Source organism: Ooceraea biroi, chromosome 6 (genome assembly GCF_003672135.1).
Source record: "Ooceraea biroi isolate clonal line C1 chromosome 6, Obir_v5.4, whole genome shotgun sequence".
NCBI lineage: Eukaryota > Metazoa > Arthropoda > Insecta > Hymenoptera > Formicidae > Ooceraea > Ooceraea biroi.
This window is the reverse complement of record NC_039511.1, coordinates 2,102,870-2,121,086: the sequence shown is the minus strand read 5'-3', so window position 1 is coordinate 2,121,086 and position 18,217 is coordinate 2,102,870. Positions and strand designations below refer to the sequence as shown.

At 45.7% G+C, this 18,217-nt stretch overlaps 1 protein-coding gene across 2 annotated transcripts in view; it reads right to left on the bottom strand.

The window, feature by feature from the left end:
• Positions 1-18,217, bottom strand: part of LOC105276401 (ELKS/Rab6-interacting/CAST family member 1) — a 59,155-nt gene that overhangs the window by 13,369 nt on the left and 27,569 nt on the right. Inside the window, exons 5-6 of one of the 2 annotated variants that reach the window (XM_026970419.1) lie at positions 3,993-4,004; positions 815-982 (exon numbers count right to left, since the gene is read on the bottom strand). In XM_026970419.1, the coding sequence (XP_026826220.1) occupies positions 815-982; positions 3,993-4,004 (180 nt within the window). The remainder of the gene's footprint in view (positions 1-814; positions 983-3,992; positions 4,005-18,217) is intronic. The other variant, XM_026970420.1, reaches the window with a different exon arrangement.

Below are 18,217 nucleotides of genomic sequence, written 5' to 3'. Positions count from 1 at the left end.
TTTCAAGTTTAGAGACTTCTGTAGATTAATTTGAGGAAGACTTTGATATACTTTTGGTGTGTTCGATGATGAAGGTTTCAGTTATTTCAACTGTTGAGGTGGGATACATTAACGATGGTTTTCAATTTTTAGGTTTTCAATTAATTTAATTTAATTTCGAAATTGTATGATTTTTTTGTTGAAACAAAACATGCATTATGAGGATCTTTTTCGCGTCAGCGATCGTTTTAGAATTCATGGGTTTTACGTGAGTTGGCTAACATTTCCGACAATCTCGTTCAAATTCGATTTCGCGACTCTGTTCTAGTTTTGCACGACGTTAGACTTTCGATGAAATTTTTCAGGTCCTTGTACCGATACCCTAACTTTTATGGACTTTTAAAGGTTCGAGGAAGACTCGTGGGAGCTTGTAAAAAAATTGGATCGACGATTTCTTCATTCAAGATAACGATCCTTTATATTAGCTTGTAGGTAATGGCATTAGAGACAATTACGGAATTTCGTTGCATAGAGCTTGTATACGACAAACATTCGAATTTAGGGATTGCGGTGAGAAATTTCGCATCGATTCCCGAGCTCGGCTGTGTTCTAGTTTCGGTGTGAACAACAAAACCGGTGGTAAATTTATTTACCGAAAACATATTCGCCAAATTTGCCAATAATTGTCACTTAACGCAGCTTTTAAAAGCTGTGTGCTGTGAAAAATTTATTTTCTTTTGAAAGCACACAGATATATCGTATTTGCAACGCATAGTTGACACGGATTCTCAAATATTTACAATAAAATACAACAGAGAGAGAAGATTATACTCACATCGGCTTGCAGCATATTATAATGTTCCTCCTTGGCGCAGAGGGATTCTTTGAGCACGGCGATATGTCTCTGGTAATCCTGATGCTGCTCCTCGAGCGTCTTCATCTTCGCCGACATCGCCAGCAGCTCCTGGTCCCGCCTCTGTATCTCCGTCCGGAGCTCGTCCAGCTGCGAAAAGATTCGTCGTCCAGGAGAGGATCAGTCCCTGTGCCCCGTCCGTCTCGGCGACGACGATGACGACGGCAACAGACGGCGTAACGATGACGGCGACGAGCGACGGAGGCGTCGGGATGCCTGCCGGCTCTCCGCCACGACCGAGTACGACGACGGCGATAACGTTTTCACGATGACAAGGATTTGGTAAAGATTATTACACGCGATTATTTTCTCTTTTTTTTTCTTGCGAGACCGGCCTCGAAATTTTCAGTTGATAAAGTAAAAATTGCTAAGCGAGTGTTAAACGAAGTGAACACGCTAGAGAAAATAAAGTCAAGCTGTCAAGCTTCGGATTATCCTGGCGGTCTGATTGGTTTGTTAATAAATGCAACGTCCCCGTTCTCAATCCGTTTTTTTTAAATCGCTTTCGCGACTTTGACATTTTCGTGTTCCCTCATTCGATAAGATGTTATTTCAATATTTGCAAAGAGTACCGTGGTGATTCCAGCGAGAGAGTTTCGTTCTGCGCTTTTGTGTATCGACAATTTTTAGAGGGAGAATTTTCCGTCCCCGCTAACGCACAGCTTAAATTATTCCGGATCCAAATTGTGCGCGAAATTGGTTTCCAAGCGAACAGCGTGGGATATAACTATGGAGTTAATTGCCGTCGGACTTTGACACGAGCCGCTCTTGAGAAAGATCGAGGTTACTTTAATTAAAATTACGTCGATACGCCGCGAGAAGGTCCGACCTCGCAAAGACTTGGCCGGATCGGGGATGAAAAATCAAATCGCATCGCGTCGTGTCCCGTTCGCGGTATCACCGCTGTTTGCAGTTTGTTTATACCTCTTTCTTGCCTGGTGATCGGATCAACGAAGCAGATTTACACTCGAATTGTCACGAGCGTGTCCTGATTGTAAAGTCAAACAGAAAGTTACGTGTGCGCGCCAGTTTCGGTCAGGACGAGATTTAAAAACCGTCCGATTCTTGAATAGAGAGATCAGTGAATTTAAAAATTCTAAAACACCGTTTATATTAACGTTGATTGCTGTTAACTAACTTCTCTTTCTCTATCTACAGCTAGAACTAGGATCTAGAGAGGGATACGATCTAGTAGAGTTAGTTAACTCGTTGAAGAGACGATTGTTCGATCGTTCTGGCAACCTCTGCTGGCGCACGCAAACTTCTTCGGTGTATAACAATCGAAAGACACAGTGAAAGAAACAGGAAAATCTCGTCGTCGTACTCGGACAGGATTTTTACGAAGCATGCAGCGCAATCGAGGCCAACGATACACACAAAGAATTACAAACAGAGTGTTTTTCGAGTGTAAAATATACATATATATTTATATATTTATATATACGTTTAATTTTATATATTTATATCCATATATAAGTATATATATATATATATATATATATATATATACATATACATGTATAGCCAAGTGTAATGGAAAGATACGTATGATACAGCGAAGGGGATCATCACGGGGATGAATTTGCGGAGCTTGTCATGTTAATGTGTCTCCCTTATTCTCGTGTACGTACCTACGATCGTCTCATCTACTCTGGTGTTGTCGGCAGGCCGCGTGTGAAGGAGCTCGTCCCGACATATCGCCGTTGGCGAGATCTCGCGACGGTCTCGAAGCAGAGTCGTAATATACGTAACAGCTGCTACTAGCTAATCACTACGTAAGGAGATTGCGATCCCGCCTGATCCTCTTTGCGAGCCTGATCGTGTGGGATTCGGGACTCCCGAATTCGCGGATGAAACGTCAGCTCGATTGGCGAACGAAAGATTTAGACTCGTCTGAAAGCGATTGATCCCTAAACAGCGTAAAACCGTTTGTGTGTAATGGATTCTCTGTACGGAAAATTGATATTGTGTACAAAAATAAAATGAAAAATAAAATTTTTTTATCTTTTCTTTGCGGCTGTTTTCTTATCTTACTGCAATGAATAATACTGCTGCGATGAAATTTTTTCCAATATTTTACGCTGCTCAGGATATGTGATAACACCTTGAAATTTTACGATGAAATAATTTGTTTGATCCCTTGAGTTGGCAAACGCGACTTCACGTGTACAAAAGCAATTTAAATTAATTGAGAGAACAGCTCGTAGCTGACGTAACTGCGACGGAGGATCGCGGGAGCGCGTCTCGCACTACATTTAATCAAGACCGGACGACGAGCAGGCAGATTATTTCCGCACTTCCCTTCGCAAACGGGATGACACCTGAAGAATCTGCATGTGCGTTTGCGAGAGGAAATCCGTAGAGTCAGCCCGCTCCCGTCCAGCGTCAGCTATCAATTAATCGACAGCGGCTATCACGGCATCTAATGACGGGTGGCGATGTCGCCCCGCGTCGATTTTCAGGATCGTCAACGAGGCGACGAAGGGCGCACCGTTCTGTCGCTTCAGGGACGATGACATCTATATGATTAACTACGGTGTCACTAGGCCGCAGACACGCGCACACGCACGCACACGCCCACACATATACGCACACGACGCACTGTCAATGAGGGGGCGGAGGGTGGAGGTGAACGAAAGTCTTTCGTTCCTTTCGCTCTTCCGACCGGGACAGATGAATTTCGGTTAATGATGACTCTGATGGGGCGTGGGGGAAAGAGGTGATTTGATGGTGGTGATGATGGTGGTGACGGTCTTTCTCTAAGGGAGCACATCGAGGTAGCGTTCTAGAGACCGGTGTGTATATAGTTCCTTGCGTGAGATGCGTGAGATGATGATTGCGAGACAGTCGATCAACGATTCACGCCAGTAGAAAGACAGAGAAAGAGACAGCTTGAGAAAGAGACAGAGACAGAAAGAGAAATACAAAGTAACAAGTACAACGGCTACGGTATACATCGAACGTTACGTAATACGGTAATCACGTAGGAAACGGAAGAAGGAAGGTGATTAGTGGTGTAGTGGTGATAGTGGTTGGTGGTTGGTGGTGGTGATGGTGATGGCTCGGAAGAGCTTCTCGGGTGGGTGAAGAATTTCCTTACCTCCTCAGAAAGCTAGAATATTGGGGGCACCACGTTTAATAATGCTTCGCTCACCACGAAGGCCGCCCAACTCCGCCGTCCCTCTCCCGAGCGAAACGTGTCCGCCCGTTATGCGTCGTTGTGTCTCAGGTGTTGCGGAATCTCTGACGTTAATTTTCACGACAGACTTCCCGACCACTTGATTGTCTCTCCCGGGCAGACTTGGAAAGAATTTTTTGCTCGGCAAACTCTCGACGGAGCGGATGCGGATTCCTTTGGAAACCTGCAGGTTTCGCAACGTTCGCGAACTCGGCGACGGAGTGTCCACGTGGGAAACTGACTTTTCAATTCATCTTCCAATTTCAGTGGACAGTGATGATTGCGCCGACGACGAGGGACAAGGCTGATATTCTCTACCGATTTATCTGATTATCGGAAGAGTTCTGCGGAATTGGGGACTGCCGTCCATTGCTGACTTATGGCTAACTTAACTCTATCTTAAGTACTAGTTATACCTTAAGATCTATCGGGCAAAAGGTAGCACTTGGCTCGTTCGCGAGTGCTGTTAAATTCATCGTCTCGTTCTTCGGTTTTTTTTGCCGGAATAAAAGTGTAAAGTCACATCTGCATCGATCACGAATGTCATCAGTCGATTCTCAGCTTTGCTCGCCAATGACGAGATGAGGAAAAGGTTCGCGAAATAAGACAAAAAATACAGAACTCCGTTTAAACCACCGACAAATTGTCTAATAAACTGTATAGACAAAGCCGATATGCAAAGTCAATAATGTTTACTATTATTTATTTAATCTCGGTGATATATTGATATCAAATCACTACAATCTCAAACTTTATTTTACCTCTAATTTTGTACTAATTTGGTTTACAGATTACAGCTGAGAGAGCTGAGGATAGAAAGATGCGTTTTTCTTCCTACGATCGGAGACATTTCATTGACGAGAAACAACGAGACTCACAGACGAACCAAATGGACCTCTCCGTCTCTCATGGACGGGCCGCCGAATCGGCGGGCTCTCCCGACAGGTGATCCGACGTTCGTGGACCTTCGCAGACGATGATCGTCATCCCGATGTCCACGCATGTCTTATTCGGCGAACGAATGCTACATGACAGATGTACTCTCCTGCGCGCGCGTGCAGCATGCATACAGCGCCTCGAGAGCGAAGGGTTGAAAGGGTTTATTGCAACGGGGGGCACATGCGTCTTTCTAATTGCGACATCAAAGTCTCTATGGACGGGGATGAGTAGATAACAGAAGAAACGTCTCAAACACGGGGGTGAAAACAATGACGGGATGGATTTTCGTTACTTTATACTTGCCGATGACGTATGCGGGCGAATCGCGTGATGAAACGCGTGATCGTCGCGCGAACGGTCGCGTTCAGTCGCGCGCCCGCACCTGCGATCCTCGCGATCACGATCGACGACGAGCCTCGATGATCACGACACGAAACGAACGAGTTAGAGGAGGGAAACGATGACGCGGCCTCGCCGGGAAAGCTTCGACCGATCGACGTTCAACGGAACCGATGGCGGACGAACGAGCTCGTGGCGAAATTCCTCGCGATTTCTCGGTTCGTTCAAGATCGCGCGACACGTGCTCCAAATTGATGACCATGACTTTTTTTAATGACACCGAGTGATCTTCTACGTTGAAATATTTTATTCGAATTTTTATTGATTTACGACGTTTTGTGTGCGCGCGTGTGTGTGTAGGGGCGTCGCGAGGAACCTCGACGAGCGGTTCGCCGCGTACCGATGATGAAGATGACGACGATGACGACGTGAACGATAATGAGTGGTAGCTCGCACGATGATACGTACACTAGAACCACGTAAACTCCTAACGACGCATGCAACATGCTAGACCCAAGTTCCCATGCGAATCGCACGACTCGAAGAGAGACGGTGATGAGAACCGCCGATCTGTCTCATGAGATGACTTCGCGCGCCACGTTCTCCACTATGATTGCGAAGAGATAAGTGTGACTGATGATCGGATAGGATGATTCTGTGGCAACTCGAAGAGCAGCACGCCGAACGTCAATCTAGCGATCTAGCGATCTAAAGAAGGCAAAGCATGATGAGATCGTCGATGAGTTTGGATCACATAATGCTACCGTGTGATAAGATCGGTTGCCGTAGTCGAGTGACTGTTAGCCTGTGACTGTCGGTTGATCTTGTGATACAAAGATGACACAGAGATGAGACAGAAAGAATGGAGTGCGTGATGATTCTGATCCTTGACCGATCGTTTTTTCGTGTCGCATGGTGGTACCGATGCAAGTATCGATGCATGTGAGTCGATGTGAATTGATGCGTTCTTTTTGTGAGCAAAACGGGAAAATGGCGAATGACGGGAGGATAAGAGGAGAGGACCAAGGAAGCGAGGAACGTCCACATCGAGTGATGTAAGCTGTGAAAGAAGCTGGAACAGATCCTTTCTTTCTCTCTTTTTTTTTCTTTTCTTGTGATTGTCATGATTGTCGTGATTATGTGATATTGCGGGAGATCGTAAGTTGGAGGTAATTGGAATGTTTGATAACTTCCCGGGTGTCCGGTAAGTTGGTTGTTGACACGATTTGCACGTCTGCAAATCATGTCTGATATTTGTGGATTCTTGCGGATGATTTCATTAAAATCGCAAAAGCACAAATTTTCGACGAAAATTTACCAATGTTTGAACCGCATGTCGAGACTTTTGCTTATGGAATGCAAAATACAGTTGTCTCAGCTGCGAGGAGTCGACCTGCGCAGACAAATTTACATCCGCTGTTTAAGTCTTTTTTTTACAATTTCATTTTGATTTTCTTTGTTCGAGGCAAACATAAGAAAAAATAATATTCCTTTTGAGTAGACGTAAAGCTCTTACGTCATATATAATGTCATTAAAAATTTTTTAATTGTTTCATATTACAGCAATAATCCTTATCAAAGATAAAGATCACATAATTTTGATTAGGATTATGTTGAAATAAATATTTATAAAATATTTCTGTGTGATTGTCTAAAACCAAATGTATTTATGCGTACATAACATTTCAATGTAATACAAATTGTCGAAAAGAATAACGTTGCTCTAACAAGCCTAATGTAATTATAAATTATAAAAACCAATTATAAAAAAATGCAACATTTTTTGCAAATTTCTTGTAAATTTCAACTGAAATCGCAACGTAGTGAAACGAGCTGCGATGGATGGGTCGTAGCGATATACGGCCCCGTGGTATCAGAAATATCAATGATGTCTCTTCTCCTTTACAGTGGTATCCGTCCGGGTCTTGATGTCGAGGATCTCAAGGAGGATCTTAATCGACTCCGCGGAGAATTAACGGAAACGAGAGGTTTGGCAACGCGCAAAAACAAACTCTGCTTCTTCCGTTTTTCCTTCATCACATTATTATTATCATATCATCATCAGCAGCATCTCTCAGCATAGTTATAACAGTTTCATCGTTAGCGATAGTGCCGGTTTCATTATCGCGGGAGCGTTTCTCGCTCGTCTCCCGTCACCGGGACGCGCAGTCCGAAGAGGATCTCATTTGTGTAAGCTCTAAAGATGAGGCTGACCTTGCGAACGTGGATGGAGTCGCCGTCGGCTTCGCCGGAAGACGGCATTCGTCTCCCGCGGGGGTGAGATCGCGGAACGTTGCCGAGACGACAGGAAAATCACCTGGGTCGTTAAAAGGATCGCTCTCCCACGGGATCGTCTTTTCAAGGATCCCGGTTGTTGCGGCCTCGGTTGTCTCGGTTGACGAAACGGGAGGAGGGTTTCGGCCGGTAGGGTACAGGGAAGGATAAAATAGAGAGATTTTTTCAGGGTATAGCTGGACCACCGTGCGATCGCGCTAATCGCGAATCGAATTAGTATCGCGTCGATCGATCGACGTCCGGACGCCGTTCTCGTCGACGCACGGGCGATCCGTCCGATCGGATCTGATCGGATCTGAACGGATCTTCTTGTTACAATGAAACGTTTCAGCGATACGACACCTCTTATGAGCTACGATACACAGTAGAAAAATAAGGATTGTCACAACCTCGGAACGCGAAACGGTACACGGCCTCGGCCGGTGGGATCGTCGAGAATTGATCTGTGAGCTTGAGCTTGTGATATGTCCGGTGCAGAACGAGAACCTCGAGAGAAACGTCTATTCTAGAGACTCGACTCGACTCTACTGTTATTACTGGCCTATGGTTAATTCAGGGGTAGCCCATACGCGTCAGCTGACCGGAGGGTGTTGGGAGGAGAGGTGTGGGGCTGAGTAAACTGGGGTGCAGGATTAAATCGCTGTGAGCTACGAAAATATACCGGCGGAAGCGTCGAGTATATATATGCTCTTCCTTCCCTTTCCTCACCTACACACGCATCGTACACGCACACGCATTTTTACATTTATCGTATATATATATATGTGTGTGTGTGTATAGATATATATATATATATATATATATATATATCTCTCTTTGCGTCGTGATTTTTGTCTGCGGCTGACCATCCCTTTTCATCATCTTCGGCTTGTCGCCGCGCAAACAACATCACACACTCATATAATAGACATCTCTGTGGGATTCAACAATGTATCCTCGTAAATTCGCTAGCTAAGGCCTAAGGATCTCAAGGTACGCACCTAAACGTCTCTAAACGCGCTGCGACAGAAGCTACCGGAATATGCGTGACTTTCTCATTGACTTTCTCTCACCGCGGGATCACACCCGGAATCCTCGCGTACCACCAACTCTCTCCCACTTGTCTAGCGCCTCTTCGTACACGACGCTTCACCGTGCAGCACCGGCATCCGACCGATGCTCTTGGATCTCTACGGAATGCCCAGTTCTCCGGGCGTTTGGCTATCCAACGGATACCCAAGATATTCGCTAGATTTATCGGACATTCCGCGATCCGCCTTATCCGGTGAACACTCTTGGACATTCATTCATGCCCAAGTCCAATTTCGCGGTATACAGATTTCTGCGTGTCCAGTCTAACATTATTGTTATTATTATTATATTACTATACGAAAAGGAAAAAATTACTCATGCAAAAATGATCACAGACAAGTCACATGTCATCTAACACACATTATTTATATGGGATACTTCATGGTGGTGCACAAAATGCATTAAATGGATTATACTGTTGCTACATTTTCCTGTGATTTAATGATAATAATGTCTCGTTTAATATAATGCAGGTTTGCAACGATACGTTTGGTCTAATGCTATCCAAACATCCAGGTATCCAAGAACATCTATCGGACGTCTGGCTGCATCGGTCCTGTTTCAGTAGACTCCGCGAATGGCGAAGGCGGATAGTCCTCCTCCCCTGTCTGCCCTCGGGAGGGCCATTATCGGAAGTTAGCGGAAGATCAAAGGCTTATCGCGCTGCGCACACAGAGGGACTTTCCGAGCGACATGTGAACGCCTGTGTATCTGCAGGGAGCAACCTGGGAATTCCTCGCGTTGGAAATGATCGCGTGTTACGCGAGCGAGAAACCGACTACCTTGGTAGTCGAGGAAACTTCGGACCTGGCACGCACGTTTATCGGATTGCGGCTGTTTCTTCGGCGAAGCCGTTTGAACCTTCGGCGAATTTCCAGCAGTTTTATTAGTTTTAGTGGAGTTTCAGCGGAGTCGTTCAGCGACTTACAGGATTACGTTCCTGCCGTGAGATATTTACACCATTTTGCGTTGTGCGTACAAGTGTTGACGGATATGTTGGATTGAGCTGTTGGGGTTGTTGGGGATTTTATTGGGGATCGCAATTTTGCCGAAGCTCTGTAGAATACACGAGATTCTTCGTAAAATATCGTCGTAATATATTTATACAAGTTAGTGTCTCCTTTCGGTCCTATTCTACCCGAGGGTATAACTGTAACTCGATTTGATTCGTGCAGCTTGTACTCGACCTGCTAATAGCACGCGTCACACAACTTTTGACATTAAAAATTAATGATACATTGTTATACTCCGTTCTCTTGTCCGAGGGGTGGGGGTGGGAAGTCCTGTCTCGTCCACGAATACGCGAATACATTTCCATCGCGTAGCGCCCTGCGCTCACACACTCTACCGGCTAAGGACTCACCCTGTAAATCTACCACGTCTAAGTACAATTGAGATCAAAAAATAGAGAACTCTGCGTTTCGGGATGCCGCGTGACGAGAAAAAGGATATCGAGAGGTAACGAAAACAGGTACGCGTGAAAACGTGTGTCGTGCACCTGGACGAACGAGAGTCGGTGAGAAGTAAAACGACGTCCACCTCGCGGCTCGGCGCCGCGGATGCGATGCACTTACGGCATCATTGTTGTTTTTTTACGTTAACTTATCCGCCGGGGCATCTGAAGGCTCCTCCAGGAAGGAAGACGGGAAAGTTAGCGGGGAAGAGGAAGAGGATGCGAACGCGATTTCGTGGGGAGAATAAATTGCGCGCGGTATCAACGTTAGGCCGATCACTCGCGACGAATAACAGTTTTCGCCCGGATAACAATTTCTGATAACAATTTGCCGAGCCGTCCGAGCACCGAGTGTCGGGCGGAACGCAATTTGCAAAGTTCGTATCCAAAGTTCGCAAGTTCGTGCACGGTTAAATTAACACGTACTAGACATCTTTCGCGAGCTGCGTGCTCGGAAGCGACGCGCTACTTTGCTCGGGCAAACCCTTCGGCGTCACGTGCGTGCTCCGACACCTCATAAACTTCAATATAGGAGGAGTAAAATGCACGGCGACGTGCAGGCGAGAATCTCCGTCGCCGAGTTGCTGATGCCGCCGTAAATAACAGCTGTAAAACGGCTAATCGCGATCGCAGGATTATCGCAGAGGAGCCGCAGGACGGCAAAAGGGCCTGCCAGATACGTACCGTCACGTTCGGATATCGCAAACGAGTAACGTTCGCAAATTACCATCCGCGTCGGTGACGTTTACCCTTTTCCCCCGTCGACGGAACCGGAAGGCAAGGGGAAAGTGTGCGTGTTAAATCCGACATACGCAGGAATCATGCAGGATTAACGCCGACGTGAATTTTTGAAGTGCGTCGATATGTCGTGTCCCATTGCTTGCTCTCTCACTCAACAACTGTCGCTGCTCTCCGCCTGTGCTGTCACTCCGCGAAACGCGCGTGTCTGTGCCGTTTGCGCCGTAAAAGAGTTCCTGAGCACACCTGAGCACCTGCCACCGCGTCATCGCCAGCATCACCATGCCATGTTCGCTCTGCCCCTACGCAAATTCGTGTTAGATGGTCTTTAGAGCAGATAGTAGCCATGTACCCCGAGAATCTACTCATTCTCACGTTCATAGCCTACCCTCTCGTTTATACCTACGTACATTCTCGGTACGTGGATGCGAGGTCGTTCGGAAAAGCCGCTGTTATCTCGCCCGTTATGGCCGTCGGGCTCCGCTTCTTCCGTGCTTTTTGACCCACTTTCTTCACGACCGCGTTATTTGGCGTGGCCTGTTTACGCGCGCTGGCCTACGACGTGTTCTCTCGCGAGATTTCACGTCCTCGCCATGCAAGTCTCTCCCGCCCGCGCCGCAGGTGTGTTCCGTGTTCCACAAAAATAAATAATAATGGATAAAATTCAGGGATTAATCGGTAAAATTCACACTAAAGGGATTCCCGAAAGTGATTCTGTCTTTCACGCTTAATTTGATTATATTTTTATAACTTGTAGACTCTCGTTTCCGATCAATCCCGGCGAATTTCAGAAAAACGTAATGTTTTGTTAATAACAAAAACTTATTTAAGCGCGCACGTGTCATGAAGCAAAGGGAAGATGATAAAACCAGATCGCTCGTGGTTGTTGATTACGACTAAACGTTTTTCACGAACAACGTCGCATTCGCCATCTCGCTCGGTCTCCTTGCACTCTCGTGTTCCCATGCCTGTTAGATCTAGGACTTAGACGGAGTCTGTGTAGCTTGAGTGGCACTCGAAGCCAGAAGCGATTCGATGGTACGAAGAATTGACGGATCCATCGCACCCTCCCCGCAGTGCAGTTTCGAGCACGAATTGGTCGCAGCGAGCACGTCAACATCTCTCCATCAACGCAGCACGAGAAATCCCCATCTCTCTATCCTCGTTCTTTCTTTCTTTCTCTCATTCTGCCATCGAAATACCGTCACACGATATCACGCCTCGCTCGCCCTTTTCCTTTGTCCCCTGGAAAAAGATTGTATTTGACCGAGAACCGTCGAGCAAACTCTCGAGCAAGCCACTTGCACCAAGCACCAAAGCCTGTCTCGTTGTTCATTGTGCCAATAATTTAGCAGCACGAGCATTGTACCGTGTTATCACCGCCGCCATAATCGTCTTCACGCAATCCTCGACCAGTTAGTCTTCACCGATCCCTCGAAATCCCTCCAACAACTTCCTCGTGTTCCGCACGGGTGCTTAAGACCGGGCAATAACCGGGCTGAATCGCGGAATTCCGTACTCCTGACGGTGCTCTTGTCGGCCAGGGGTGCGGAATCCGGCGCAAACCATCTTCGAATCCCTTCGCTTGCGTCTTCGAACGCGAGAACGAGCCTCTCCGCGTCCGTAGTGCGCCCATGAATTGAAGATCGAACTCGCTGAGATTACAATGCGGTGCCGGTTACTGGCTTTGCTAATTACTTGCTTCTCCGACGAGCAAGATCTCCGTAAAATTCCGTTGTCTCGCTGCGAAGAAGATCCGAAATTCTCCCAAGTCGACGAGCGAGCGTGCGGAAGACGCGCCGATTAGCCCGAGGGAGCGGGACACATTCGAGGTGCCGAGAGGAAACTGCTCAGTCCAATTTCCTCTCTTTTCACTGCGAATTTCTCAGGCCATAACCCGATCCCGGCGCGACAGACGCGCGCGCTGCAATTAATAGCTGCAATCTCGTTGCGCGTAATTAATTGACGTAATTCGAGCGAGGTCTCCGAAGTAAAATGCGCCCAGAGCATCGTAGCAGCAGCAGCAGCAGCGAAAAGAAGTTAATTTCTTGAGCTAGAAAGAAAGGGAATTATTAAGACATCCGTGAATCCGGCACGATTAAGTTGCTCGAGTCTGCTGGACTAATTATATGACATTAACGTTTTTCTCCCGCTTGTGTGCGTTACACGTTGGTGTCTCTCAAGTACAAGTACAAGTCGAACTGAATTTTCATGTTTACAATCATGTAGAGCCATTTAATTTTTTATAAAATTCCCGCAATTGTAATCATTGTTTTACTGTTATCCAAATTGTTCGACACAAACTTCGCGATAAAGAGAAGCCGGTAATTACTCGCCAGTATCGAAGTACGACTCCTCGAAAAGCGTGCAATGACTGATTTTGCAAAAACCGAGAACGCGCACCACTCGTATCTGAAACCACACGTCCTCCCTGCTCTTTCTATGCACCCTGCGTATCGAATAACTGAAGACACGATTCGTCCAAGATCTCTTCATTCGATGACTTCAGCGAAAGGAGTTAATTCATCTAGCAAATCACACTCTTATCTAGTAAATCACACGCAGTTAATTCACGCAGGCATACATGTGCTTTCCGCAAAAAGCGAGGAGAGTTCTGCGAGCATAACGCAGCTGAATCATGCGATTTGTCTCATTAGCCTGATTCGCTCGACAGCACGGACGTTAGATGAATCATCCAATTACACGATACGTCATCGAATCAACGAGACATCGGACGAATCGTTCAGCTACCGTCGAATATATTCGGATAAAACGCCGAGAAAAAATGAAATGAGCGCTCATTTATAGGAGACGTGCGAACAAACGATCAAACGCGACGAAGTATTCGTTTCGAAAGTAACGACGACAATTGCGATTGGAATGCGTGGAATGAGCTGCTTTGGATGTCTAGACGATAAGATACGTTTAGCCAGCCATCCCCTGTTCGCGCGGAGAGGGGGGAGACATCACACCCGCATATCCGTCCATCACTCGCCCCGTCTGACCACAAGTACCATCACTAATACGTCATACACATGATCAGCCATCACCATCATTGTCACGATCACTAGTCATCGCTTAAAACACGATTACCATCGCTTATTACTATTACAACGGCTACTATTACTGTTACAACTACTACAAGCACCACACCACTCCGTAGCTCGAAATTAGCGGACACCAACACGCACGTGACCTTCCTACCAGGCCCCGCCGTGGAGAATCCCAGGTACACTAATTATACACGTTCATACTATATTATTAAACCGACCTAGGTGCAAAGGTGAACAATCGAATGGCTAATTATTCGCGAGACTCGCGCGTTCGCGAACGAAACTCGCTTCGACAGAGAATCCCTCTTGCCTTCGACGAGGAGATTATTTTTCACAGCTGCACGGAATGATCAAGCACTCCGTGAATAATTGGAAGACCACGATGTATACCTAAAAGATCTCGAGAAAAGATGATAAGGCAATCAGGTAACAGAGTGAGAAGCTTGCAAAGTGCATAAATTTGCTAACTATTCAGATTCTCGCGATTTTCTCGTTTTTTTATATTTTTCTTTTCTTTTTCAGGCGCGAATTTCAGTCGCGATCAACGATGTGATATTTTTGATTGAAGACCTCGTTGGATCGAGAGAGCGGGCCGATTCGCGATTTCATAATGATCGCCAGCTCGAAACGCGGCCACGTCGTATGGACAAGATCTCTTTTGGATGCACGTGCGGATGCGTATCGGCGTTTCCGCGATCGTGTGCGAGGTGAATTTGAGATTATCAAGTGCAACATGAAGGAACTTCATCGACCAATGAGCCGGTGTGGGGAACATTCGCTATTCATCGCTTGCGAGGCAAACGATCGCGCGCGGATACGCATCTGAATGAGTTTGTGTATGACGAATCGTGGAAGTGCGAGCAGACCGACGAATTTTTCTGAATGAATTCTGAATGAATCGATACAGCAATTTTTCACTCCAATGTACTACAATGACAATGCATAAACAGTTTTTTAATTTTCAGATTGTGAAATAGGAGCAACGATACCATACAGAGGGTGAGGGAGACATGAAATCAACGCAAGTGAAACAAGTGATAATTGGACGAGTGGAATGATTACCGATTGAGACTTCCGTTCCAGGCGTGTTAAACAAGCGCTTCATCAAGGAAATCCGGAAATCGCGAGGACGTCGAGCTGCCGGCACTTCCATCTCGGCGAAATACGAATGGTGTTATGGTAGGATAAGACAGTAAGATTACGCGAGGAGTACGACGTCGTATCGCGTCTCGCATCAGGCCGGTGCCAAACAGTCGCAAAGTCCTCCCTTGGGCCGGGGATCGACTCGCCTTCACGCGACTTGACGACTTTCGGACCGCCCCGCTGCTCGTGCATCGATAACGACGATTGGCGATGATAGCGGTAAGTCGTGATGGGCAAGAACGTGTCTGAGGCGTACACAAGAACGAGAAGAGAGAGTATAATACATAACTGAGCGTTACATTCAGTGAATCACAGCCGAGAGAGATGATGGAACAAATATGTAAAAATATGTATGAGGGGGGTGTGTGTGTTTGAATGTATATGATGTCTGTACATATATACATACATACGTACATACATACGCGGGAGACGTCCGCTCGTGTGTGCACGTATGTACGCAACGTGAGAGCCGGTGCATATATATATACATATAAAGAGTCGGAACATTCCATATGTATAAGATATACACGCAGAGGGATGAGGGGTGTGTATATATGGCAGCGGTATTGGTGTTCATATATATGATATATAGAGAGAAAGATAATATATACAGGGTGTTTCCTCTAACTGTAGCACTTAGAATATCTCTGCTTCCTTTGATGATATGAAAAAAGTCAAAGGACGAAAATTGTTCGATTCAAAGAGACTAGTACTCTGGTAAGAAAATTATTTTTTTTAATGTGACCTTTCACAAGATATCAAGGTCATGAACATTTTTTTAAATGAGATGGTATATTTTCCTTAACGAAATGATGTAGCTTGTAAAAAAACAAATTCAACCATACAGAATATGTTGACCTTCAAATGACTTTGAACCACAAAAATCACGTTTAGGAAAAGAAACTCTATTTATTGCATGTATAACTACAAAGATATACCTTTTTTACAGATGTTCGAAACGATTGTTTTACGTTTTTGAGAGATTCCGGAGTAATTGCGGTGCACGCACGCTGAATTCTTTCTCGCATATCTTCAGGTGTTGTCGGAATATCGCGATAAACTTCATTTGCACGGAACATACTCAACGAATCATTTCCTGATCGCTGGATTGGACGTGGTGGAAGAATTTCTTGGCCGGCTCTATCACCAGATCTTACGCCTCTTGATTTTTTTCTTTGGGGACACCTAAAAAATGAAGTTTATCGCGATATTCCGACAACACCTGAAGATATGCGAGAAAGAATTCAGCGTGCGTGCACCGCAATTACTCCGGAATCTCTCAAAAACGTAAAACAATCGTTTCGAACATCTGTAAAAAAGGTATATCTTTGTAGTTATACATGCAATAAATAGAGTTTCTTTTCCTAAACGTGATTTTTGTGGTTCAAAGTCATTTGAAGGTCAACATATTCTGTATGGTTGAATTTGTTTTTTTACAAGCTACATCATTTCGTTAAGGAAAATATACCATCTCATTTAAAAAAATGTTCATGACCTTGATATCTTGTGAAAGGTCACATTAAAAAAAATAATTTTCTTACCAGAGTACTAGTCTCTTTGAATCGAACAATTTTCGTCCTTTGACTTTTTTCATATCATCAAAGGAAGCAGAGATATTCTAAGTGCTACAGTTAGAGGAAACACCCTGTATATGGCAGCGGTATTGGTGTTCATATATATAATATATAGAGAGAAAGATAATATATATATACGTATATAGTCATATGTATAAAGTCGAGGAAAGAGAAGTGTGTGTAATATATAGATATGAAAGTTGTTCTCTTACGGGGCGGAACCAAAAGTCTCGCACTGCGACCGACGTCGATTCATTCGTGGCGTGTCCCGTCCATCCTCCTGATCGTCAAAACTCGGCCGAATGTCGTTTGGAACACGAATGTCGTCGATGACCATTCTTTCGTTCTCTCTTTCTCTGTGGGGTGCGGGCACGCGAGAGACGTGTCTTTTTTTTTGGTCACCCTTCGAGGTATACTTTTCAGACTGATCGCGCTAGGGGGGTCATCGGCTAGGTGAGGGATGAGTTCCAGCGCCATGACGTATCGTTTGAGAGTATCGCCCTCCGAGGGTGAGTGTCGATGATCAAATTCTTCGGCGGGCACGCGACTGCACGTCGTGATCACTCGTCGCTGATGCGTGTCTGTCGGAGAATTTTGCCAGCTGACAGTTTCCCTCGGCGACGATTCTCTCGAAGCGCAACGGGAAGATCAAGGTCCACTTGGTCGCGTCGGTAAATTGCTGGTACGTTACCAATAAGCTACCTTTTTTTAACAGAATATCTCGCAAATTCGAGCGAACCAAACGAATGCTAAAATTGACCGATGTGGTTTCAAGTAATTATTTCTTTTTAATTGAATTTTTTAAATTCAGGTAAAATTGCACCAATCTGTGAATGAATGACTAGCAACGGGCCAACTTGGACGCAGGCTCGAGCAGACCCGATTTTCCCCTGCAGCTATCTTGATACTCTCGTGTCGCAGCGTTCGCGTGCACGTTTGACGTATTAGTGATGACTTATGTGAATTAGCGCGTGCCAATGATCGAGAGTCATTGAGAATACGGTGCGCACACTTGTGCCCACACAGACACACGCAGAGAGAGACGTAGTGCACACGGCGATGAATGCAATCTCGACGAGAGTTTTAGGTAGCGAAGAGAGTGAGCGCGTATTATAATCTCGATGTGCGCACGGAGGATTGAAGGGTTGAAACCGATTATCCGCGCTCGCAACGGAGGCGCGACGCGGCATTTATAATATAATTCAGCTTCTGATTCAGCGTGCACGCGTGCGACTCACGACGGATGACTACCAGCGAACTTACGGCAACGCGATTCCATCACGGCGGAATAATTTCAGCATCACGGGGTAAACGTCTCTTAATCGAGCGCGCGGCGAACCTTCGCGCCTCAATCTCGTTAGATCGCACAGCCAACGTGAATAGTTAGCAAATTTATGCACTTTGCAAGCTTCTCACTCTGTTACCTGATTGCCTTATCATCTTTTCTCGAGATCTTTTTAGGTATACATCGTGGTCTTCCAATTATTCACGGAGTGCTTGATCATTCCGTGCAGCTGTGAAAAATAATCTCCTCGTCGAAGG